General features: G+C 38.7%; 1 protein-coding gene across 2 annotated transcripts in view; it reads right to left on the bottom strand.

Moving 5' to 3' along the window:
• The window catches only part of LOC149829423 (myosin-17-like), a 65,948-nt gene extending 40,379 nt beyond the window's left edge, over window positions 1–25,569 (bottom strand). For both annotated transcript variants that reach the window (XR_016433703.1, XM_090015930.1), the window contains exons 1-13: window positions 25,253–25,569; window positions 17,240–17,368; window positions 10,257–10,400; window positions 9,971–10,116; window positions 8,960–9,116; window positions 8,813–8,871; window positions 8,504–8,663; window positions 8,265–8,414; window positions 8,011–8,147; window positions 7,778–7,924; window positions 7,550–7,651; window positions 7,396–7,453; window positions 7,200–7,301 (exon numbers count right to left, since the gene is read on the bottom strand). Coding sequence is in view for 1 of the 2 variants with exons in the window: in XM_090015930.1 (XP_089872056.1) it covers window positions 7,200–7,301; window positions 7,396–7,453; window positions 7,550–7,651; window positions 7,778–7,924; window positions 8,011–8,147; window positions 8,265–8,414; window positions 8,504–8,663; window positions 8,813–8,871; window positions 8,960–9,116; window positions 9,971–10,116; window positions 10,257–10,400; window positions 17,240–17,368; window positions 25,253–25,255 (1,494 nt within the window). In the remaining variant the exon portion in view is untranslated. The remainder of the gene's footprint in view (window positions 1–7,199; window positions 7,302–7,395; window positions 7,454–7,549; window positions 7,652–7,777; window positions 7,925–8,010; window positions 8,148–8,264; window positions 8,415–8,503; window positions 8,664–8,812; window positions 8,872–8,959; window positions 9,117–9,970; window positions 10,117–10,256; window positions 10,401–17,239; window positions 17,369–25,252) is intronic.
• Window positions 25,570–27,426: the final 1,857 nt, after the last annotated feature.

Here is a 27,426-nt window from a genome sequence, read left to right on the forward strand (position 1 = left end):
CCTTGTCATCAAAATGGGCAGATGCTATGAATGAAGAAATGGGAGCCTTGCATGAATGTAGGACCTGGGAAATAGTTCTTAGGCCTCCGGATAAGAATGTTGTAGGGTCTAAGTGGATATATAAAATTAAGTACAAACCTGACGGATCCATTGAAAGATATAAGGCAAGACTAGTCGCTAAAGGCTTCACACAAGCATATGGAGAAGACTATGACGAGACCTTTAGTCCAGTTGTAAAAATGGGAACCATTCGACTTGTGTTATCCTTGGTGGTTCAGCATGGATGGTCTCTAAGTCAACTTGATGTTAAAAATGCATTCTTACATGGTGATCTAAAGGAGGAAGTTTACATGGAGCAGCCTCTTGGTTATGCAGAAAACAATCCTGAGACACATGTTTGCAGGTTGCGACGAGCCATTTATGGACTAAAACAAGCATCTCGGTCATGGTTTGACAGTTTCTCCATTGAAGTACAACGATTTGGATTTGTCCGTTCTCAACTTGATCATTCATTGTTCATTTTTCGAGAACATCAGGTCAACACCTTACTTCTTATATATGTAGATGACATTATTATTACAGGAAGTTCTTGCAAGCATATAGAGGCTACAAAGATCCTACTGAATCAGAAGTTCAAGATGAAGGACCTGAGTGTCCTACGATATTTCTTGGGGGTTGAAGTGGATCGACAAAATACTAGCCTCTTGATGACCCAACACAAGTACGCTCTAGATCTTCTAGAGAAGTCAAGAATGAAGAACTGCAAGCCATTGAATACTCTTAGCGTGTTAAACCATAAACTCAGTGCTCAAGATGGGGAGATCTATGAGGACCCGAAATATTATCGTCGCTTAGTTGGGATGCTTCAATATCTTACTTTTACGAGGTCGGATATTGTATATGCAGTGAATCAAGTCTCTCAGTTCATGCACGATCCACGTACAGAACACATGAATGCAGTTAAAAGAATTCTTCGGTACTTAAAGGGTACTCTTGGAGATGGGCTTGTTTATCGTCAATCAAAGGCAAAAGGAGAACATAGACCACTAGAAGTGTATGCAGATGCAGATTGGGCAGGAGATCCAGACGATAGAAAGTCAGTCTCTGGGTATTGTGTGTATGTTGATGAAAACTTAATAGCATGGAGTAGTCGGAAGCAACGTGCTATTGCGCGTTCAAGTACAGAAGCTGAGTACCGATCCATGGCCTCTGCCACTGCCGAAGTTACATGGTTAAGACATTTATTAACAGAGATAGGAGAAAAAGTGAAGGTTGCGAATCTGTTTTGCGATAATCAAAGTGCCATTCAAATTGCTTTCAATCCTATCCACCATGGTCGAACGAAACACATAGAGATCGATCAACATTTTGTCCGACAGAAGGTAGAGGACAAAGAAGTTATTCCAGTCTATGTACCAACAGAAGATCAAGTTGTTGATCTACTTACCAAAGGACTTACGAGTGCACGGTTTTGGTATCTCAAAGGCAAGTTGTCCATGGTACAGGACCATGCACAACTTGAGGGAGGGTATTAAGACTGTATCATAAACTGGATCGGGTTTTCCAGTGTGGGTTGGGTTCTCCAGTGTAACTTGTAACTTTATGTCTGGGTATGGATCCAAATACTTGGTCCAACCCAGTTACTGTTTTGCATATGTATATATAAACATAAAGTAGGGCACGACTTCAAGATTGAAGCCCCCTTATGCTGCCGCAGCTCTCTCTCTCTCTCATGCCTCATTCTCACGTTCCAGCAAGATCGAGTGGGCCATTCTCACAGATGTTCTCACCAAATTAAGTGGTGAAGAGACTCGTATGAATTTATGTAAACAAGGACCAAATGTTCTTGCGGTTCCTTGTAGTATTGAAGAAAATAGTGAGGTTAATGCCGTATCAAGACCTGGAAACAATGTAAGAACCTATCGTCCCCCTCACTTTAAATTTCAAAATCAAGGTGAAAATGGTGGTCAAAGAAGAAAAAGGGATTATAGCAAAACTATTTGTCATTTTTGTAAAGAACCGGGGCATATCAAACCCATATGTCCCAAATGGAAGAAGCTCCTAGCCATGGCTACCACTGGTGTACCGCAGAAAGAGGAGGCATCTTAAAGTGGGACCCTCTCCATAAATCAAATAGTGGAAGCTCTTCAACCTCTTCTCAAGGGATCTACCTCCGGTGCGGCCGTATTCACTTCTTACTCTCCAGGTAAAATCTCTTGGCTTTTGAACTCCGGTGCATCCTTTCATATGTCCCCAAACATTTTTTCACTCTCCGATTACTCGAAAAATGGTTCCCTATCTTATGTCTCCACTGCGGATGGAACCTCTCTTGAAATTAAAGGAATAGGTAATTTTGAAACTCAAGAGTTTTTTATTCCAAAAATCAGATTTATACCTAAACTAAACTTAAATCTCCTCTCTGTTTCTCAACTCACGGACCATGGCTGCGATATTAAATTCTCTTGTGATAAATGTTTAATACAGGATCGTCAGTCCGGGAAATTGATTGGGGAAGGCTTTAGAAGAGGAGATTTATACTATATGGAATCTCTTCAAGTTCCAAAAGTTTTGTGTAATGTTGCCCGACATAAAGATATAAATGTGTGGCACAAAAGACTTGGTCATCATAATATCAGCAAGTTATCATATTTACATTTTGCAAAAGACCTATGTAAAAGCTTTTTTTTTTGTAATGATTGTATTCTCGGAAAAATGCGAAGTTTACCTTTTGAGCAAAGAACTATGTTCTCTTCTAAAACTTTTGAAATTGTTCATTCAGATGTTTGGGGACCTGCACCTGTTGTTTCAAAAGGAGGTTTTTCTTATTACGTAATATTTGTGGATGATTTTTCTAGATATTCGTGGATATATTTTCTCAAGTTTAAACATGAAGTGTTTTCGTGTTTTAAAAATTTTCATTCAATGATTAAGAATCAATTCAACAGTAACATAAAGATTTTTAGAAGTGACTCTGGAGGAGAATATCTCTCCAATCAATTTAAGGTATATCTTGAGGATCACGGTATTGTTCACCAAAGGTCTTGTCCTAAAACGCATCAACAGAATAGGTTGGCTGAAAGGAAACATAGGCACATTATCGAGACCACTAGGACTCTCCTTATATCTCAAAATATTCCTAAAAAATTTTGGGCTGAAGAAGCTTTTGCTTCTGTTTATTTGATAAATCGCTTACCATCTAAGATATTAGGAAAAACATCTCCCTTTGAGGTATTACATAAGCTTGAACCTGATTATAATAGGTTAAGAGTCTTTAGATGTAAGTGTTTCATACTTACGGATAAGAATGACAAGCTCTCTCCCAAGGCTATTCCTTGTGCCTTTCTTGGTTATTCCGAAACTCAAAAAGGTTTTCGTTGTTATGACCTTCGAGATGATAAGCTATATGTCTCTAGAAATGTAACTTTTTTAGAAAATGAGAGTGGTTTTGAAAAAAATGTTTCTCAACAAAAAAAATTTGATTACTCCTTATTCGACTTATTGTCTAGTAATGATGATATATCTAGTGATGATGATGTATCATTAAACCATGATGAGGAAAATGATGGAGATATTGGTGAACATAACTTAATCAATGAACAAGAAAGTAGAGTTCCAAGTGAGCCAATAACCTACTCTCGTAGAAACCAAGACACCTTTAGAAGTGCTATTGATCAATATAGTGAGCTTTCTACTACTCTTGACCATAGAAGATCTGAAAGGAATAGAAGACCTCCAACTCGTTTTGTCTCTTTTGATTTTTTTTCATCCCGATATAGGGCTTGTCTTAGTGCCATTCACTCTTATTTTGAACCAAGAAATTTTGAAGAAGCTAAAAAATGTATAGAATGGCAAGAAGCCATGCAAAGTGAACTTGATGCTCTTAAAAGGGCAGAAACTTGGGATTTCCAAACTCTACCTATAGGAAAGAAAACTATAGGTTGTCGATGGGTCTTTAAAGTTAAAACTAAGAGCGACGGTTCTCTAGAAAGGTATAAAGTTCACTTAGTTGCAAAAGGGTATGGGCAAGAGTATGGAATTGATTACGAAGAAACCTTTGCCCCGGTAGCTCGAATGGTCACGGTTAGGTGTCTTATTACTATTGCATCTATTAAAAATTGGAACATTTTTCAAATAGATGTTAAAAATGTCTTCTTAAATGGTGATCTTAACGAAGAAGTATATATGGATGCCCCACCAGGCATGATAATTCCTAAAGATAAAGTTCTTCGTCTTCGAAAGGCTCTCTATGGTTTAAAGCAGGCCCCCAAAGCCTGGTATGATAGGTTTACCAGTGTAATGCTGGAAAATGTTTTTTCCTCATGTTATATTGACACTGCTTTGTTTACTAGAAAATCTAATGCAGGGATTATAATTTTGTTGCTCTACGTTGATGATATGTTAATTACAGGTGATGATGTTCAAGGAGTCAAGGGTATTAAGTCCGTCTTGACTTCAAAATTTGAGATGTCAGACTTAGGTTTTCTGACATATTTTCTTGGAATTGAGGTTGCCTATTCGCAACGTGGTTATTTTTTATCTCAGTCTAAACTTGCCTGCGAGATTATTGACAGGTCAGGTATTTCTGATGACAAAGTATGTGAAACTCCTAAAGTTGTGGGAGCAAAAATGAAGATTGACGATGGGGTTCCTTTAATCGATCCTACTCCTTACAGGCAGTTGGTAGGTTCTTTAATGTATCTTAGCATTACTCGACCCGATTTGTCACATGCTATACACATCGTCAGTCAGTTTCAGCACGCTCTTACAACCGTTCATATGAGTGTTGTATTTCGCATCATCAGATATTTAAAGGGAACTGTGAATAAGGGAGTATTCATATCTTCTTCTTCTGAATTGAAATTGTTTGCTTATACTGACTCAGATTGGGGATGTGACCCTAATAACCGTCACTCCACCACTGGTTTCTGTGTTTTCTTAGGTGAGTTTTTTATCTCATGGCGATGTAAAAAACAACAGAAGGTCTCCCTGTCATCCACTGAAGCCGAATATAGATCCATGGCATCTACCACCATGGAAATTGTATGGATTCGACGCCTTTTGGCAGATATGGGAGTGTTTATCAGAAAACCAACAAAATTGTGTTGTGACAACAAAAGTGCAATTTATATTGCCAAGAACCACACCTTTCACGAGCGAACAAAGCATATAGAGATGGACTGTCATTATGTCAGAGAAGAATACTTGAAGAAGGTCATTGATCTGCCATACGTAACGTCTGAGTATCAACTTGCTGACTTCTTCACCAAAGCTCTATGTTCGCCCAGATTTCATTTCCTCCTTGGCAAACTTGCGGTTATCACACCGTAAGTTTGAGGGGGGGTGTTAAAATGTATCTCCCAAAATCGTTGATGTAAATATAAATATATATATATATACTTATATACATAGAGATACATATACATATAATATTTATATGTATATGTATATGTATCTCTATATATATATAAATATATATATATATATATATATTTATTTATATATTTTTTCTTTTTGTTTACCCAATAAGGGTATAATTGTAATTTCCCTTCTTGCGCAAATTCCATTTGGAATATGCTGTATTTTTCTTCTTTTTATTTTTTGTATTATTTTTTATTTTTATTATTTTTACCTTTTCATAAAGGTGCATTGGGGGTCCCCCAATAGAGTCGTTGGGGGCTCCCCAACGACTCCTTTGGGAGCCCCTTTGCACCTCCTTCCTCTTGTATAAATAGGGGTGTTCCCCCCTTGTTTTCTTCAAGCTTGAGAGTCTCAAGCATTTGCTTCTTTCTATAAAATACATGTCATAGTGCATGTTTATTATTTTTACGCTTTTGCGTACTTTGTTCAAGTGTTGTGAGAGTGCCTTCGTGCACATCCTTTCTAAAGTATTTGTGCTCGTATGTGTATTGTCTTATCATAGACAATTTTACATTGACATCTCAGCTGACAAAATCAACAAAAATACCATAATGACATCTCAGCTGGAAAAATCAATAAAAAATCCCATAATGTCCCATAATTCCTAGCATGTCACTTTCCTGTATTAAGAAGAAACAAGCTTCCTGTATCTAGTCTTTTTCTTCCTTTGGTTGTAATGCTTTTGAAGAATTGGCAATTTGCGTTGGTTATCCAAATTTTATCACTAATTTTCTGACATTCAATATAAGATTGTATGAATATGCGTGTTTTCTGTTTTTAATATTTTTATTGCTTCACTTCAGCAGAAAAAAATAAGACCATGCAATTGTATTGAAATATTCACAATGAAAATTTTCCACAAAGGTGAGTTTTGGAACAATTCTTCCTAGGAGCAATCCAAAGGCAAAGGTAACACACATTTGGTATCTGGTAATTAATACTCATATACTGAATACTAGGAAGGTGAGTCGTGAAGATGGAAGAGGGTATTGTTCCAACTTCCAAGGCACATGGAGGAGCTTGTCCTTAGAACCAAAACCAGTAAATGGCTAGTTGCAATCATATACTACATAGAGTAAGAATCTTGAGGAATTCAACTAAAGTGCTAGGATGAGAAAAAAAGCAGGTCCTAGGAAACAAACTAGTATGCTAGCCTTCCCATGCATGGCAAAGTAATTTGGTCTAAGGCAGATGATCAAATAGTGAAGAAGAAGAATATTCTTTGCAAAGTATTCTCTATTTTTTATCAGCGCAAAAATCAGTACCCATAAGTTTCTCCATAATTTATTTTATTACTTGAATGCTATGTCACATAGGTGCGGGTGCAGATGCGGGTGTGGGTACGGGTGCGGATGCGGCACTTTAAAAAAAACTTGGGTGCGAGGATGCGGGGAGGATATATATATATATATATAAAATTTTTAACAGTTTTAAGTTAACACTATGTGTATTTGTGTGCATTGCCATTTATGTATTTATATATATAATATAGATAAAAATGGACTTTATTAGGGTTAAATGAATCTGCTTTTGGATAGAAATGGACCTCAGTGTGGTTGACTTCACCTAACACAAAGGAAGCTGTGTCCAAGTGTCAGACCCGCCTGGGTGCGGGTGCGACGCGGGTGTGGTGCCCTGTTAGAAGAGTCTGTGTGACATAGCTTGAATGATGTAGGGAAAATACATCGTGCAAACAACAGCACCATGAAAACCAACATTATTCATGTTAGTAGAGAAAGCAGTTTAGTTTAATGAAACAAAAAAATAGAACAGCCTCGAACCTTCTCAATCAAATCCAACACATCTTGATTGTCAACAAATTCTATGTAGCTCCAGTTGATTTCCTCTTTTGTGTAATCTTCCTGCTCCATTTTGAACACGTGCTGCCACGGTATATAGTAGCTTAAGGTTATGGATTGCTGAAATATCAAACTACCAAATAAAGTCATTAGAAAGTACTCAGCAAGGAATATAAACCTGATTAAAATGTTGTTGCAACTTCTCATTCGTGTAGTTGATGCAGAATTGCTCAAAACTGGCCAGATGTAATTCACCGTTAAGTACCACAAAAGAGAATCATGGATCAAGACCATTTTTACAAGCTAGAAACAGATACGAAAGGACATCATACCTATTGTTCTTAAAACTTTCAAATCCATAAATATCAAGAACTCCAATTAAAGCCTTTGAGTTTGGGTCTTGGCCAATAGAAACATTAATTTTATCAACCAGCCTGTGTAAAAAAGCAAAGACATTCAATACATCCATAAACCAACATCTAGAACAAAAACTTAAATTTTTTATAGGGTAGCACAAACTACATAGACCTCAACAATGTTTCAAAAGTAAAGGAACTTACCAATCAAACAGACGAGAGTATAGTGTTTTGGCTAAAGCATCCCTGCTAAGCATAGCAGCAGCAGGATCAAGGCTTCTGGTGATCACTTCTTCAGGTGTAACCATCACACGCTTACAAAGTGCATCTTCCAAGCTTTGTGCATCACACCTGAAAAAGCATCAAGTAGAGCAAGATTAAAGTGGCAAAACTGGAGATAGAATGCTCAATAGTTATTTTGAAGAAGATAAACTTACATAAGCAACTTTGATGTCATTTGTAGGTGAAACCTAGACTGATCATCTTTCAATACAGAAGAATCTACTTCTTTGCCTTTGGCAAAATTAATATTACCAAGGTGAAGAATTGCAGCAATAACCCTAAAAATTGATTCCTGAAGAAATAGATTAATGAACAAATAGAAAATGCAATGCCAGTAAAAGCATAGTTAAGCAAATCTTCATAAAATGCATTTATATTGCAGTTGATCTTTAACAGAGAAAGTGTCAACCTGCTCTTGTTCACTAATTCCGACAACATCCATAGCTCTTCTTGTTGCATGGTACTCATGAGCATCATTGACACCATCCAGTTCATAGCAATTAGACTGATTGAGGTAATGAAAAGATTTTGGGTTGCTTAACTTATATTTTTCAATTTCCTGCAAGTTTGTGAATGCAAGGCCACTTTTAATAGGAGAATGGTTGTGAGCACAAATAAAAATATCCTACAAAATGAAAACATAAAAACCTCGGTTGGTGCTGCACAAAGGAGGTAAAAGCAATGGTAGTTTCTCTCAGGATCTGAAATTTGACAAACACGAGATCTTTCGAGAAGGTAAGTCCTAACAGCTGCTCCTGATATTCTTCCATTTTTGTCAAATTGAATTTCAACAAATTTCCCAAATCGGCTATGAGAAAAAATGAGAAAATAAGTATGAGCACCACAAATACACTTGAACAAGATATAGATGTTTCACTAAATGAACAATCACTTCATCACCATCACCTAATTGAAATATAATTGTCCATAGGAATGCAATCATAATGAAAAACTCACCTAGAGTTATTGTTTCTAACAGTTTTTGCATTGCCAAATGCTTCTAGGACAGGATTTGACTGTAATTTCATAAATAAAATATCAAATTCATCGCCGCTATTTTTAAACATTTGGTGAATTAATTTGTAGAAAGGAGTGTAATCTTACTTCAAGGACTTGTTGTTCAACTGTCCTTCCTTCTGTTCCACTTCGACCACCAAGATAAGCAAGATAGCGCATAAGCATCTTTGTAGTCTCTGTTTTACCTGCCCCACTCTCTCCACTTACCAGAATAGAATTGCTCTTCCCTTCATTTATCATTGCTCTGTTCCATCAAGAATAAGAAAAATAATCAACAGTATGAAAACAATATCCTACGTGCATTTACATAAGACTTTAGAAATGTTTGTGCACATAGTTTTCACACACACACACACACACACACACACACACACACACACATATATATATATATATATATATATATATATATATATATATATATATATATATATATATATATATATATATATATATATATATATATACATATACATACAAATATACATATATATATATAATATGAGAAGTGAGAACTAGGTGTGAACCGAGATTTTCATGGGTTTTGTTTTTTTTCTTAAATCTGACCATACAGATGTGATTTATATGCTTGGTTCTAAAGGTATTGAGTCTTGAAACATCCAATTGCTATGCATAAGCAGGATTTTTTTAAGGCTTGAAAATCGATGGCTTAGAATTTTTGTAAATATTCAAGCATTCAAAAATCATGTTTTTTTTTGTTGAAAAAAGATGATCCAAAGTCAATTCTTAGTGAATGCACCATGTTGAACACATCTGTAGGATTGGATTTGCGAAAACATATCGGAAATGACTAGTTCATACTCTAGTTCTCATATTTTAATGGCCCAATATATATAATCTAAAAGCTTATTCCAAATAAGCAGACCATTTAGATCTTATCCGCTAGGTCAGATTACCAAAAATAGATCTAGAAAATAAAAAATTGACAAGTTCAGATTGAACACACCCTCCTACTGTTAGGAGGAACCAATCACATATGTGTGCGCGCATGCGCATGTGCTCATAACATTTGCATGTATTTAGTGTGGATACTCAAACACAAGTACATAATTCACAAATCTAGTGTGCATATGTCACCTGTATGCAACATCAGCAACTGCAAAAACATGTGGGCTCAGCTCCCCGAATGATGCTCCCTTGTATTGCTCCATCATATGGACATCATAAAGGTGAGGCAGTCTTTGAAATGGATTTATTGCAATCAAAATATTTCCTGTATATGTCTGACAGAGTAATGGAGAATTAGTGTCTTCTATTATAATTAGTATGGATTTATATTCATTTAATTGAAAGAGATGCAGTTCAAGCTGTCTAATAGCAGGATTGCACTTAAACAAAAGAGAAAGATAAAGATGTTGCTTACGTAGATTTCATTAAGTTCATATCGTGTGGCCAAATTCTGAACAACACCAGGTTCATGCAAGTAAGAAAGCTTTGTCATGTCATCTACTCCCCCAGGAGGTGCCTCAGTGTCCTTAGGTAGAACTTTTGACAAATGCAAAATAACCTGAATATGTGGAAAAAATAAGTGACTGACAATAAACATTGAATACAAGGCATTGTCAAGAATCAAGATTAATATTGGAACAGTCTTACATGCAAAAGCCATCTGGATGATGCCATATCCCCATTGACATCAAACCAAGGTTGCTAGACTAGGAAGCGGAAACGGAAACGATACAGGAAGCGGAAGAGAGAAGTGATGCATTTTAAAATGTATAGGAAGCGGGAAGCGAGGAATAAAAAAAACAATATAAGAATTGAGTGGAAATCGAAATGGAACACAAATAAAAACTAAAATAAAAGTGACTATTCTTAAATTTCATGATTTTTTAGTGTAAGAATTAAATTTTTAACAAAATCTAAAAATGATGATTGCCAATTTAGAGAAATCACATGGAAGTGAGTGAGAAGGTAGAGAGGAAACACATGAAAAGTAGAGTGAGAGAACATATAATAAGAATAGATGAAGCATGTGGAAAGCATAAGAGAAGCGTGAGAGAATCGAGATTTTTGTCAAGTTTCGGAAAAGAGGAGTATCACGCTTCCGAAGCGAGTTCCCAGGAAGTGGGCTTCCCACCTATCTAAGAAGCTTTTGGTAACTCTGCATCAAACTCTCACATCAAAGTCAAGCATATAATTTAAAACAGGAAACTGCCTTACAAATTTCAAGCAAGGAGGAAACAAATGTGACTTATATGCAACTTAATTTACCCAGTCAATGAGGTGGTTTGTAATTGTTCCATAATCAATCTTCAAATGTTTGTTTTGATCTTGATTTCTTTTTGTGGAAAATATTGAAGTTAATCAATGTACTTTATATATTTTTCTGAGACTGCAATCTTTTCTCCAAACCACCTCCTTGGTAGTTTCTTAACCCTTTGTATTTTCCAATCTAATCTAAAATGTTTAGCTATTATCATCTTTCTGCACAACCTAGTGTAATGAAACACAAGTGCCAAGAACAATGTCACAAGTGACTACAAAGAGGGCACAAACACATAAACAAGATGCCACTAATGGGCAAAATATAATAAGCTACAAAGGGCAAATCACCAAACACACACAATATGAGAAGAGAGAACTAAAAATAAAGAATAATATATTGAAAATGCTTAAAAAACATTAAAAACATTAATTTCAAATTTCAATTTTAAATCTCAAAGTTCAATCCTTAATTTCAATTCTAAAATTGAATTTTCAAATTTCAAAGTTGATACTGATGATTGCAAAGCCACACAGTTATGGGACAGATTGGTTCGCACATATTCTCATATTTCAGAAGCTCGAGTTGTATTCCTCAAGCGTGAGTTGCAGATGATGAGGAAGGAATCTTTGACCGTCATGAAATTTTTGAATAAAATGAAAAGCATTGCTGATCAGTTAGCTGTCATTGGATGCCCCGTTAGCGATAAGGACATGGTTCAGCAGATTTTGAGTGGATTGGGGGCTGATTATCATATTCTCACGACTTCATTGTTGTGTTTACCTAAATTACCAAAGTTTGAAGATTTGTGCGCTAAGTTGTTACAGTATGAGATGTCATTAAAAGGTTTTCCAGAGGAATCTCACAAGCAAGGACACACTCAGGATGTTCTTGCTACAGGAATCAGCTATAGACGAGGGAGAGGTGGATTCAATTTTCGAGGACGCGGAGGACAGGGCAGAAATACATCAGGGGAACGTGGGCTTTTACCCACTCCTAATGTTCTGCCGAGTTCTCAAGGACAGAGAAATGTGCCCACATGCTACTTATATAACAAAAGGGGTCATGTTAAGGCCAACTGTTGGTTTAACCCACAGAATAAAGAAAAAAACCATCAAGGAGAACATAAGAAAGGAACTGAATCAAATGGAGAATTAAAAAAATTGCTTATGTCAGCCCTAGCAACATTGAATTTGAAACAGAATGAGGGGACATGGTATGTTGATTCTGGGGCAGCAACCCATGTTACTGGAGAAGCAGGTAAGCTTCTAAATCCTATTTCTTATTTTGGCAAAAATTATATAGTCACTGGAGATGGATCCCGCCACTCTATTTCTCATGTTGGCAATTCGGTTATCCTTATGTCCAAGTCCATTCTCAAACTTTTCAATGTTCGCCATGCCCCAAATATCAAAAAGAATATTATTTCTGTTTCCAAACTCGTTGATGATAATCATGTTTCTGTTGAATTTAGTCCTTCTTCTGTTCATGTGAAGGATCTCCACTCGAAGAAAACATTCGTTGAAGGGAAGCGACAGGGCAACATGTACGTTTTTCAAGAGGATCCTTCTATATGTCGTCAGCCAATTTGTAATGCCTTGAAGCCTCCGTCTGTGTCTTCCTTTGCCCCCTCTGATTTTGTCTTCAGTGTCTCAGATTGTAATAAGTCAGATCTATAGCATGGTCGGTTGGGTCACTGTGGTGATCATTTTATTAAAAAGCTTGTCACTAATAATCTTATTTCTAAGGAGAGTCTGAGTCTTGAAAAGAATAAACAAAAATGTTCTAGTTGTCAGCTATGTAAGAGTCATGTGCTCTCTTTTCATAGTGTTAATAAAAGAGCTTCAAGGCCTTTTTAAATTATTTATTCGGATGTCTGGGACCTGCTCCAGTTAATTCTCGTTCTGGTACTAGATATTATCTTATTTTTGTTGATAGCCATTCTCGTTATACGTGGATATTTTTCATGAAACATAAGTCAGAAACTTTCCTTCTGTTTCAAAGATTCTATTCTTTTGTCAAGAACCACTTCTCCGAAAATATTCAGTATTTACAGTCCGATGGGGGATGTGAATTTTCTTCTAGTGACTTTATTAGTTTTCTCCAAAATAACGGAATAGGAAGGAAAGTGTCCCGCCCACACACCCCTCAGCAAAATGGAATTGTTGAGAGAAAGCACTGACACATTGTGGAAACTGCAATGAGCATAATGCACGACAGCAATCTACCCATAAATTTATGGACGGAAGCATTCTATACTGCGGTTCATATTATAAATAAATTACCGATGAATATTTTGGAAAACAAATCTCCATATTTTACTTTACATGGAGTTCACCCCAATTATCATGATTTGCATGTGTTTGGACGTGTTTGTTATGTTCATGTTGACAGCTCATTAAGGCACGAATTTCAAGATAATGATGTAAAGTACATATGTGTAGGGTATGCAGATGACTACAAGGGTTACAGGTGTTATGATCCAGGAACAAAGCGCATCAAAGTCTCCAGACACATCATTTTTTATGAGATGAATTTTGACTCTCATCCAGAATTCACAAATTCCTCGTCGAATGCTGTTGAGTTCTATTATCCATGGCTGAGCTCAAAATTATTCACCGAAGCCGATATTAGTTGTCTTGCAGTATGTAGACAGGTAACAGAGAGGTTTGAACAACATGACAATTTGAGTCACCAAGAAAATGCAGAAACCTCATCACAACCAGGCAGGTACAAGGACATTATATATACTCGACGAGAGCAGCACAGACCAACGGGCAATATGCCTAGTCATGCATCCTCACAAAATCCTGATCTTAGAAGGTCTAATCAAATTTGACATCCAGTTGAAAGGTGGGTTAGTTATGAGAATTTCTCCATGGATTTTCAATTGTTTTTAACCGCTTTGAACAAAGAGGATGAACCCATTACCTTTCACCAAGCAACACATTCTAGAAGGTGGGTTGAGGCCATTAACGATGAGATGGAGGCACTGTATGAATGTGGAACTTGAGAGATTGTTCCAAGACCATCAAATAGAAATGTTGTTGGATCAAAGTGGGTATATAAAATAAAATACAAGCCAAATGGCACTATTGAACGCTACAAGGCGAGGCTTGTGGCCAAAGGCTTCACCCAAGAACAACTTTTAGTCATGTTATAAAGATGGGGACAATTCGACTTATTCTCTCCTTAGCCGTTAAACATGGATGGGTACTAAGTCAACTTAATGTTAAAAATGCTTTCTTCACAGTGATCTTAAGGAGGAAGTTTACATGGAGCAGCCCACAGGATATGCTGAAGGAGACTCTCAAAGGTATGTATGTAAGTTAAGAAGGGCAATTTATGGATTGAAACAGGCATCACGTTCCTGGTTTGACAGCTTGTCTGTGGAAATACAGAGGCATGGTTTCTCACAATCACTCTTAGATCATTCTCTGTTTATTTTTAGACAGAGAGATCTAGTCACTTTGTTGCTCATATATGTTGATGATATTGTTATTACTGGGAACTCTAGAGATCATATTGAAAAGGTCAAACAACTTCTAAGTCAAAGATTTAAGATGAAAGACTTAGGGAAGTTGCGGTATTTTCTTGGAATTGAGGTTGACAAAAAATCAGATGTCCTAATGCTCACTCAACATAAATATACCATGGATATCTTAACTAAGGCAGGTACGAAGGAATGTAAACCTCTGAGCACTCCATGTGTACTTCACCAGAAGTTAAGTTCAAAGGATGGAGATTTATATGAAGATCCTACACGATATCGAAGCCTGGTTGGCATGCTCCAGTATCTAACTTTTACTCGACCTGACATAGTTTACTCTGTCAATCAGGTCTCACAGTTCATGCACGAACCCAGGGTAGGGCATATGGAAGCTATTAAAAGGATTCTTCGATATTTAAAAGGGACGATTGGAGATGGTCTCTTGTATAAATCGAGTTTGTCACGGACAACGGAACATGAGATTATTGTCTACAGTGATACTGATTGGGGAGGAGATCCAGATGAACGAAGGTCAGTTTCAGGTTACTGTGTTTATATTGGGTTAAACTTAATATCCTAGAGCAGTAGAAAACAAAAGGTTGTTGCAAGATCAAGTACAGAAGTCGAATATAGATCAATGGCGGCGGCCACTGCTGAGGCCACTTGGATAAGGCATATGTTGACTGAAGTGGGACAACATATCTCTCGAACACTCTTATTGTGTGACAATCAGAGTGCGATTAATATGTTTTTCAACCCCATTCATCATAGTCGGGCTAAACATATTGAAATAGACCAACATTTTGTGAGGCAAAAAGTTGAAGACAAGGAGATTGAACCTCAATTTGTGAGAACTGAAGATCAAGTAGCAGACTTATTCACCAAAGGGTTAACGAAGGACAAATTTTGGATACAAAAAGGCAAGTCCATGGTACAAGGCCATGTACAACTTGAGGGAGGGTGAAAAGATAACATTAGTTCTGTCTTAGTGTCTTGAATCTGGACCGGATCCTTAAGATCCGGATCCAATCACTTGCATGTCTAATTTCCATACTTCACCTATAAGGTGGACATGTTGTAATTTTTATTATTGTTCAAGGGTAACTTTGTACCCTAATAAGTCTTGTAAGCTCTATTTATATTCAATGAGAATGGACGCCCAAGGTGAAGGTTTCTCTCTATTTCGTGTAGCCTCTCTCTTATCCTCACTTTCACTCTTCCCTCTTCTACAGATAAAAGATTGGAGATCTGAAAATCTAACAATTACATGGAGAGAAAAAAGCAATGGAGTCATGCAACCAGCTGTATCAAAGCCACAAGGTGGTAGGATTTCTCATTCATGAAGCAAAATGATGCTAAGCAGAACCAACTTGTGGGATGCGGTGCCTCTTTGTCCTTCATTCTGCACAGCCCTACTTTTTGGTTGATGAAATCACATTGATCCAAATCCATTATGAGTTTCCTCCACGCATAGTTCATTATGATGACCTTATTCAATCATTTTTTAGTTCGATCATCATTGTTTTAGTGCTTTTGTCCATGGATTGTGAAACTTTTGGATTAAAAATCTGGTTATGAAACTGGATAAAGAAATACTTATAGCTATGGACTCGTACAAAAAACAGAAAAGAACCAACATCCATACTACATGATGATCAGTTCTGTGCTTACAATTTCTGAAAGGAAACACAAGCAAAGACATGTATGATGCCTTTGTGTTCATTCAATTGATGTCAATGAATGATGGTCTTGATGTAGACTGTAGTCATGATAACATCACAAAATCATTAATCTATAAAGTGTGCCTGAGTCACTCATCATGTTGTCTGTATACAGTGTGTCACCAAACTTGCTGCATTTTGATATACTTACATCTTGCAGGCTTACATATGAATATAGCCAAAGGAGGACATCCTGTTACAACTGGAACTCTTAAATCATGTTCAATTACCAAAAAAAAAAAAGTGTCGTTATTATTCATCAAGTCTTTCAACATCAAATTTTTTATTCAAATTCCTAATCTCAGTTAGGTAAATGAATATGCTTTCACAAGAGTTAGAAAATTATAAATGGACTTCAAGTTATTATATACGAAATATATTTGAAAACTGATTCAGGATAGACCATCTAGCATGACCAAACAGGAATGCCTCAAAGGTCTAACTATTCACAGTATCCATCAAAGTTTTCAGAATTATGAATGGTCACGTGTAGCAATAACAGCTTCAGGCTTATGATTCGTTACACGTTTTCACATGAGCAAAGACTGCCAAGGCCACTTGTTGCCCTATCAAATGCAGATGTCAAATTTATTATGAAATGCCAGAAACAATATTTCTTAGCTAACAAATAAAATTTCCAAGAAGCGTTTTTCTTAGTTAAAAAGTCAACTGTCAGTATCAACTTAATAGGCTTGGATATTTCCAATGGATGGATCTAACTCATGCACACACAGCAATGTGACAATGAATACACATGAGCCATGCACACACACACACACACATATATATATTGCACACATGAAGATATTCATAGGTGATACATAGAGAAGAAGGAATAGAGATTTAAAACATATACAACATCCAACATGAGAAGAATTATGATACTGATGAACTTGATTGGAGATATAAAGCAACAAGGAGACATAAACCTTCTTGCCATTTGTAGTCTGAACATGGACATCATGGCCAGAAATCTTTATAACCTCTCCATCAACCCAGGCCAACACTGGGTCTTCAACCCATACCTGAGAACCTTCCACAATATTAACTGGAGCAGCCTGCAGTAATGAACAAATATTAGAACTGAGAAACTATCAGCTTCCTAGTCTGTATGACGTTGGAAGCTTTCAGTATGTTAATAAAAGGAGAGCCGGATGCCAGCACATATAATTGCTAGTTCATTTGAAATCACAATGAAACTCGCAGCAGATACTATGGTATTGTCATGTATGTCAGTACAAAACAGAGCAAGCTGAACAAAATAGCAACAAATTATATTTCCGAAATCCTCAAGTTCATAGAACAAAAACAAAAGGACTAGGTTTACAGAGATCTGACATGTTCCAAGAGCATTTGAATATGCCAGATCGACAGCCTCATTACCCCTTCCTCTAGAGCTAGTTGCATCTTCAACCTTATCACTGAAAAAGTTGTACCCCCTGTTTGATGATGATAGTGTGCAAGCATATGATGTTAACCCTTTCGGCCTTCCACAGTGTTTTCTTTATAATGCACCTGAATATGTTCACAATTCCTATTCTATCCTGCTTTCCTAAACAGCTATTCACCCATTTCCCTATCATTATATCTTTTAAATTGGGTGCATGCCCATCTTCTTCCATGGTCACTTCTGACATCTGGAGGATGCATTTTTTGAAGGCTCGACCTCGTTAGATTCTATGAATCTTTTTCCCTTCCTCTCTCTCCCAAGGCCAAGCCCCTGCACTTAATGACCACTCAACCTTTCTCCATAACCACACCCTGCAACCCCCTGGGGCACCCTAACCTTCCATCTCTTTCATGTTTCCTATTTGCTCAATGGAGACCTGGTTCTGTAGCAAGACAAGTGGTGCCCTGTCTATCCAGTGGTTCTATTGGAATGAAACATCCAGTTGCTACCTCGAGCATAATGCTAAAACACTTCATCTACCTCTTGCACTTATTACACTGCAGCCTCCTCCTATTGTTTTCACCATTCATCATCTGTAGTTTTACTACCAAAGAAAGAGCAAATGTAGGGTAGTCAGAGCTCGACAGCCCATGAACACTGACACTTCATCATCAAGCCAAAAGCGTTTATACCACAAACTATGACACAATAGTACCCTCAGCTCATTCTTGGGGTGCTATTTTCTAAGAAAAGAAATCCCAGCCAAACTGACCAATGCCATCTTCATAATGACATCTAGAAAGCTTTTAACCAAATCAACCCAAATCCAGTGTCAATAAATGTAACCCAAACTAGGTAGATGAATGTGCGCATCAGATTATTCCATCAAAAAGTTATGATAATCACATGTGAACTCAATCTGATATAGTAGCTTTTAGGCATTCACTCAGGTTGTGGTTTAACTACCAGATCCATATTAGGCAGAAGCTGCAGAACCAAACCTAAACCAAAATTTTCAAATCGGATTTCTAACCAAAACTAAACCAGTAGCAAAGTCCAACATAAAAGAAACATTGATAATAGTGGAACTAAAACTGGTTGAAACCTCAATGAATTGAATTAGATTCAAGTAGGTTAAATTTAAAAAGAGTATGCGTACAAGTAGAGAATCCAGTTAAAAACTTGTGCAAGATATGGAGACTGTTCCAAATCAGTAATGGAGACTCCCTGGTTCGGGTACTTACGGCTTATGGCATTATCACCAGAACATCCACAAGGTCCACATAGGGCTGGCAAATGAGCCAAATGAACCAAACAGCCTTTGTTTGGGATCAGCTCATTTACCTTTATACCCAGCTTGGGCTCGTGGCAAACTGAGCGGAGCTCAAGCTCGAGCATGAACCTGAGCTGCGGGTAAGATGAGCCCAAATTGGTTCATGCAGAAAGAATTTCACTGTGTTATCAACATGAGAACAATGGGATTTGAACATCGGACCTCCTTCTTGCATGCCATGCACAGTAATTGATCTTTGTAACATATTCTGCACTTAAATGCTATATATGACCTCTGCACGAGTTGAACAGAGCCAAACTGAGCACTCTCTGCTAGTGCTTTGACTCGTTCAAGCTAAACAAGCTGCTCATGGTTCAGCTTACTGAGGCCACTTGATGAGCATAAATGACTCCATGTGATCCAAACATAGCACAGCCATAAATCAGTATGTTTACCAGCCCTAGGTCCACACCCCATGATCTAGATTTTGGTGGGGAAGCAGGAATTTCCTTAGTATTGCAGTCTTCCCTTATTAAGGGTAGCAATTCAAGAGGAACTTAAAGATGAACAAAATGCTAAGCTGAAATTAGCAGAGTGCAAAGCCATATGTATGTGTGTGTGATAGAACCTGATTCCCAGATGATCGATTCTAGCGTTCTGGGCCTAACAGGGTACGGATCCAAGCTCGTGAAGGAACAGGCCTCTGCGGCTAGGGCTGGGCAGGTACCGGGGCGTCGCGGGGTTGCTGCAGCAGGCAGCAAGGATGCAGCAGTGGAGGCGAGGGTGCGGCTGTGGTGCAGGAGGCTGCAAAGTGTCCGGTTCAGAGTCGGACATGCTGCACCGGACAGGTGTGTCGCCGAGTAGGACACGGCACAGTAGGGAAGAAGGATTGGGTGTGTCTCAGGGCAGGGGCACGTCCAGTGAGAGGATCCGACCTAGAGAGAGGAGTGGATGACTAACCTGATGGGCACGGGGATCGTGGAGGGTAACGAATGTGTTGGCTGGAAGGGAGAAATTCATTCTCGACTAGCCGACAAAGGATGGGGATGGACAGGCGAATTGAGGGAGTACAATCTTTTCCTCAGGAATCAAACACACAAGAACCAGAATGAAACTCAAAGGTAGAACTCAATAAATCTCATTAAAGAAAAACTAAACTATGCAGGCTTATTTATAGAATACAGAAGGATAAGAAGATAAGTTACAGATTAGCTACACAGGAACACTCCCACCCTAGATGAGATTCTAGAGGGGGAATCCCACCATAGTACGAGCCTGGGTAGGACTCCAGGCTAGGCTGGACTTTGATAAATTATGCACATCCCAGCCTGGATAGGACCCCAGGTTGGATTGGACTCTAATAAATCCAGCAAAGTCTAATAAATCTCGTAGAGTCCCACTTGGAGTTGGACTCAGGCTGAGCGGCTCATCTAGTGGATCCTCTGGCAGAACGAATCTAACTGGGCCAATTCCCTGAGTCGAACCTGAAGAAGAAAAGGGTTTGTAACAATCCACCCCTCTCAGACACATCTTGTCCTCAAGACGGGAACTTGGGTTAACATCTCTGTAATCAACCTTTCTTCCAGGATCAAACAACTAGGTAGGATTTTCTCCTTTCGCCATAAGTCAGTCATCTAAGTCACTCTCAACAACTATGGGAACTGAAGTGTCCAGTTTTGAGTATTTTACGTTTTGCACACAATACAGGCCAAATTTGAGGTTATGGCTTACGTGGTCGGCTAGGAAATTTAATTGTGAATCCAATGCAACAAACCATGTCGTAAAATTCCTCAAAGATTGACGAGAATTGTAATTGTGTTGTGTTGGACAGGGTACCTCACTACAGTACCGTGGGAGGGCTGATTGTGATGTGCGTCGACCCACATCATGAGTGAGGAAGCTTATGATCGAAGTCAGGCCTCCCTTGTCGTCTGAAAAATATAACAACCACCTAGAGCTCTTTGGTGCTCCAGAATCCTCACATAACTCAGTGGTTACTTTCAAATTTCCCATCCGATCAACCACTCGGACAAAACACAAACCATTCAGGGAAGTTCTGCAATCCCTATCCTCAATGTGGTCATGTGTTTTGGCTAGGTACGCTACAGTTTCCCTAGTTTATTGGAGCTGAACATCCATCATGCTCGCCCGCAGGCTACTACTTAGGCTTTGATCATGGGAGGGATGATTGTCCTCTATTGGCTGCATGACATCAAGCATCTTGTGGGCAGCTTTTTCTTATGCGGATCAACTAAGAAATTGGGTAGCTTTGCAACGGTCTGTGCACAGTCCAACCCCGCACCTTCCTGAAGTGCTTTAGGCATTACATCGAGCATATGGAAGGCTACAAGATCATGCCCTTCATCTCTATCATGGTGATGCACATTCAGCTGCAAGGGATGTTCAAAGGACTCGCTAGGCGCAACTGAACTTGAGTGGCATGCAGTCCCACCCTGCTGACCTGATTTGAACATTACATCGGACACGTGGCAGCTGACGGTGTTCCGCCCTTCAGACCCATCTTTGCCACCTGACTTCAGCCATCTCGAACCTCCTGGAGTGGCATAGGAAGGAACCTCACCTAGTTCGAACATTTCACTGAACAGGTTTGGGGCAGTCCTTTCGGGCTCAGATTTGGCTGCCTTCAATTGGGATTTTGCATCAATGAGTACATATACAATGTTGGGAATGTGTTTCTTAATCTGGTTAGTCATCTGCATCATCTTGACAAGCTTCTTGTTGAACCTTTCGTCATCCTCTTTAAAGCATTCGTGATACTCCTTTATGTAATTAATGGGTTGGGGTATTTTGGCGTCCCTACTTTGAAGTCCCGGCACCATTCACGGTGCTCCTTGGTAACTACGGTTGTAAACGTCTAGTTGGGACTGCATTACATTTTGATTCACGTACGCCGAAGAGCCAAATCATAGAATCAATGCATATGAGAACACTTCACAAGTTAGTATGCCAAGGCTCTGTTTGAATCAGTGGTACCAACGCGTTGCATCTTCCTTTAGATGGATGGAGGCAATGGAGACTTTTTCTATTTTCAGGGTCTGCATCACCTGGAAATAATGCTCGACCCAGAATATCCGTTGGTTGGATCCTTGCCGACGAACGTGAAAAATTTGATACGGGGTGGTTTCATGACTCCAAGTCAAGTGTTGTTGGCTTGTAGGACAGACTGTTGTCGGTCCAAAGTTTGGGTGGTGCAGAGGGTTAGGCTAGGATTTAAAGCTGACATTGGGTTTGGTCGACTGGTGGGAGGTCTCAGGTACATAAAACAGATTTTCTAAGATTTTTTAGGGGTTTTAGAAGGTCAAAAATAATTAATTTCTGAGACTTGTCAGGACATTACAGGTTTAGTCTGGGAATCGGGCTCTGACAGGTTCCAAAGATTTGACCAGATCTCAACTGCCGGAATGAATTTTTGGGATCTGTAAATTGGGTCTGAAAGCTTAAAGGTGTATGCTCCTACGATTAAATTTTTTGGATTTTTGGCTATGAGACCATGCGTAGGGAATTTTTGGAAGTAGTCAATCGAAAACCGATCAGGATCCATGCGTGATTTCTAACAGGGTCTGGTAAAAACACGATATCTACAGATCGAAAATTGATTTTCACGATCTGTAAATTGGGTTCGGTCTAGGACAGGTAGAGCGATTTTTGGGGGATTTTTAAGGCTATCTAAATGCAAAAACAAGAATTTTTAAAACAGGACTGGGTTGAAGGCCTGTGTTGAACCTTCCTGAAAACAGACAAAATGAGGTGTGTCTTCCGAACGTCAGATCGAGGGGATCCAATATCGTATTCTAACGAATAAATATTTGATTTAGAAGTCTAGAATCTAAAGAATCTGTTACCAAAAGTACAAATACAGTAGTGATCTTGTGAGATCACTTGGTGGGGAGATCCAGACGGTGGTAGCCGCGGTTGGTGATAATCACCTTTGATGGCGGCTGAATCGGACGAGCGAATACATGAAGAACTTGGGCCTTTGTTACAGAAGTTAAACGACGTCTCTGGGGTCCGAGGAAGACCTGCTCTGATACCAAATGATAGAACCCGATTCCCAAAGGATCGGTTCTATCAGTCCGAACATAAGCGCAGATCCAAGCTCATGAAGGAATAGGCCTCTGCTGCTAGGGCTGGGCAGGTCCCGGATGTCATGGGGTTGTTGCAGCAGGCAGCAAAGACACAGCAGCGAAGACAAGGGTGTGGCAGCAGCAGCTACAGCGCAGGAGGCTGCGGAGTGTCCGATTCAGAGTCAGACACGTTGCAGTGAGCAGGCGTGTCGTAGGGTAGGACACGGCCACAGGAAAATTATAGGGGAGAAGGGTTGGGAGTGTCTCAAGGCGGGGGCACGTTGAGGGGATCCGATAGAGAGAGAGGAGTGGACGACTCACATGACGGGCGCAGGGATCGTGGTGGGTGATGAATGCTTTGGCTGAAAGGGAGAAATTTGTTCCCGACTAGCTGACAGTGGATTGGGATGGATGGGTGAATTGAGGGAGCAGAATCTTTCCCTCGGGGAGCAAGCACACAAGAACCAGAATGAAACTCAAAGGTTGAACCTAATAAATCTCATTGAAAAAAACCTAAATTATTCAAGCCTATTTATAAAATACAGAAGGGTAAGAAGATAAGCTACACAACAATACTCTCACCCTAGATGGGATTCTAGGGGGGCGTCCTACCATAGTCCCATCATGGGTACGACTCCAGGTTGGGCTGGACTCTAATAACTTCCCCAGATCTCAGCCTAGGACTCCAGACTGGGCTAGACTCTGATACATCCAGCAGAGTCTGATAAATCTTGTAGAGTCCCACTTGGAGTTGGACTCAGGAGGGCAGTTCCTCTGGTGGATCCTCTGGCGGAACAGATCCAACTAGGGCGGATTCCCTGAGTCGGACCTGAAACAGAAAAGGGTCTGTAATAGTGTGCACATGTGTGTATGTGCGCAATTATACATCATAAATAGGATTTCGATAGTATGGCATCTTTAAAAAGATAGTGTCTAAATATGGTTAATGATGTATGTGTCCTAATGATCAACATATTTTCTTATTTTTTCTTTTCTTTTAAAAGCAATCCTAAGGAATAACCATGGTTCAAACATGGCAACTTTTACGATCCACTGGAATCCTGAGGTAAGATGTTGACAAGCTAACATGAGCCAAAGATGTTGACAAGCTAACATGAGCCACTGGAATTGATCGAGTAGCATTAGTAAGAAGATTTAGAGAGATTGCAACAGCTTGTCATAGAGAAAATATGCACAATTTAGTACACGAGGATTTGATATTATGCATTTTCTAAAAAGGAGATATATTATGTTAACATCGTTAACTTATGGTTCATAAACAAGATGAAGCAATTATTTTTTTGACTGATGGAAGTGAGAAATTTCATGCTAAGGTAGTTTATAGAATATAGAAGATAGGTTGGCCACTCAAGAACAGCCTAAAGATTCAACATAATGCCTACCATTCGCTTCAAGAGTGCAGCCCCAAAGCAACATGACACTTCTCCATTGATTTAGGTGACTTGCATGGTTTCCACCACCAAGGATATGTTTCAGCAATTTGTCATGTGACCGATAAATATGGCACACAAATATGCATGCGCAATGTGGCCAATATAAGCATCACAATCAAAATCAAGTGCATAGATTCACACATGCATTGCAACCAAAATGAACATTATAGTAAAAAGTTTACAAATTGAAACTGTGCGTCATCAAGGATTGAAGCATGACACACATCAAAGCAATGAATACTAGCAACCAAAGAAACTGGAAATAAGCAAACAAGATCATCTCAATTGAACTCAAAACAAAATTTGCCTCTGAATCTGATAATAAAAGACCAACTAAAAGTGGGAATGTCCTGTTTCCTTATCCATCCTCATTATCAGGATTTGCAATATGACATATTTCTAATCTGGCAGGGGTCTGCCTAACCCAGCTTGCTAATAAAAAAAAAACAGTTCCATCCCCAATTTCCAATTTCCCAGTGAAAATGTTCAAATTCTTCTTATGATCAACAATGAAATACAAAGAACAGATGACGCAAACAGGACATAGGAAAAAACACCGATCCCTTTGACAATTCCCAAGCAAAATTCGACGTGACCGAATCGCGCATAGAAATTCCACTCTGGGAACCACGAAATCAACACGTTCCATCAATCCATCGAATTAGCAGTACTGATCGGTGCAAAACACTTAAACAGAAAAAGGATCGATAAGAATTAGGGTTTCCAAATAAGGAACTCACCATCTTCGATTACGACGACGACGCTCCAGAGTCCCGATGAAGTAGAAGACAACAACGACGACGAGAATGAACCACTCGTGAGTACCGATCGGGGAGAAACGGATGGATCATAGATGGGTTGAAAGGAATTGGGAAAACCGGGAGGGCGAAAAGAGAAAAGGGGAAGGGGAAGAGGAGGTTATATACAAAACACCCCCCCAAAAAAAAAAAGGGAAAGGGTGTCGTGCTTTGAAGGAGAAACTAGTTTCTTAATCAGGATGCTGACGGCGAAGTAAATTGAAGCTTTCGGAGAAATAAAAACAAGAAAAAGAGGGAACAAGGAGGGAAAAGAAAAAAGGAGGTGGCGTTTTCGATATATAGATATAGATATAGATACATTTTTTTTTCTCTTCTCCTTCTTCCTCTTCCTCCTTTGTGATCGTGTTTAGTCGTTGTTGGTGTGGTTGTACATTTTCTCTTTTCCCTGAATACGAATTTCTTTTCTTTTTCTTTTTCTTTTTCTTTTTCTTTTTCTTTTTCTTTTTCTTTTCTTTTTTTCTTGTTGGTTATGGGTTTATTAGCAATGAATTAATAATTAATGCAGCGGGATGCATTTTTGTGTCGTGGTGAGTTGTTAATTTTTTTATTTTTTTATTTTACTCTCTTTCTCTCGATACCATGGCCTTTCTCTCTGTCTGTGGGACATTCGTAACTGGCACCACTGTAACGACGCCGTCGTGTTTCCTTTTTTATTTAAAAAACTGAAGTGTTTTGTTGAGAAGGTATCTGCTTGCGAAAATATAGCGCAAGGCACTGCTGCCGCTGAACGTGTAACACGTGTGAGCTTGTTGGTAAAAAAAATGAACGAAATGACTAATTTGTCCTCCGTAATCTTTTAATTTCTGACCATGGTTATAGGTGCATGTCTTGATCGATGGGAGTGGCGGTCTGCCGTACATCTGCAGATCTGACGGTGGAGGTCTACAAATGTTTTACTACCCCGCAAGGGTAGTCAATCTTGTTGCGTAGGCTCTTCGGTCTTAAGCGTTGAATTAGACGGGTTGGGTTGGCCACGTCCTCCTGGTCTATAGATCCATGTTCATCTCCTATCTGGCGGTCTATGCTCCAACCCAAATCGAATTTTATCCAATTCCAAGGCATAAGAGACCAATTGGCGAGGAGTGGACGATTAGGTGATCCAACGATCAAGATTATTCAGAAAAATTGCCAATTCGTTTTTCATGCTCAATAAACAACGATATAATATTATATATAGGATATATTTTGTCATGTCAGCATTACATACAAGTGACTCTCTTTTTTTTCATTCTTTTGTTGTTTTCGTTAAACCAACCTTACACAGATGTGATCTACATGTTTCACTCAATGGAAATCGGCTCTTGAATCATCTGATTATTAGGTAGGATTTTGTAAGGCTTCTTTAGAAATTCATGGTCTATTATGTGATACTTTCCTAGGTCATAAAATCGTGTTTTTGTCAAAGAAACGTGATCCAAAAGCTAGTTCCACTATTTTGAATATGCTGAATTCATCCATCAGGCTTGTTTGGATCAAAACTTTTTCTCCGAGGCATTTAGGCATTTGTACATAATGGCATCACTATCAAATATTATCCTTATATATATTTGTAATGGCTACAGTTGCTTGTACATGTTTTTTCAACTATTTTTTAGATCTCACCTTTTAAAAGCGGTCTATATAGTTTATTTAGTACAAAACATATTTTTTTATCATACTTCCGCAACAATCAAATTGGTTTTCCAAGGGCTTAAAAAATCAACAGCCCATAGTTTGTTGCATCACTCAAAAAATCATATTTTTACATAAAAAAGAAACGATCTAAAGTGCAATCTCTAGCAAACAAACTATACTGGCCCATGGTTGGATAGTCGGCTTCTTGAGTTCTTCTAACTTTGGGGGTCATACGATAAAGAGTCTTAGAGATAGGGGTGATAACAAGCACCAACTCTATAGTAAAATCAATATCTCTTGAAGGTAGTAATCCTAGCAAATCATTGAAAACCACATTTGTAAAGTCTCAGATGACCGCTAACTCTCTCATTGAAGTGATAGTAGGATCTATTAGGAAAACACTAGCCAGAAAAGCTTCACACCCTTTCTCAATCAATCATTGGGCTTTGAGCGTTTAAATCATTTTGTTTGTCTTAGTCGAC

This window comes from Nuphar pumila, chromosome 8, assembly GCF_984573655.1.
Source record: "Nuphar pumila chromosome 8, dmNupPumi1.hap1.1, whole genome shotgun sequence".
Classification (NCBI taxonomy): domain Eukaryota; kingdom Viridiplantae; phylum Streptophyta; class Magnoliopsida; order Nymphaeales; family Nymphaeaceae; genus Nuphar; species Nuphar pumila.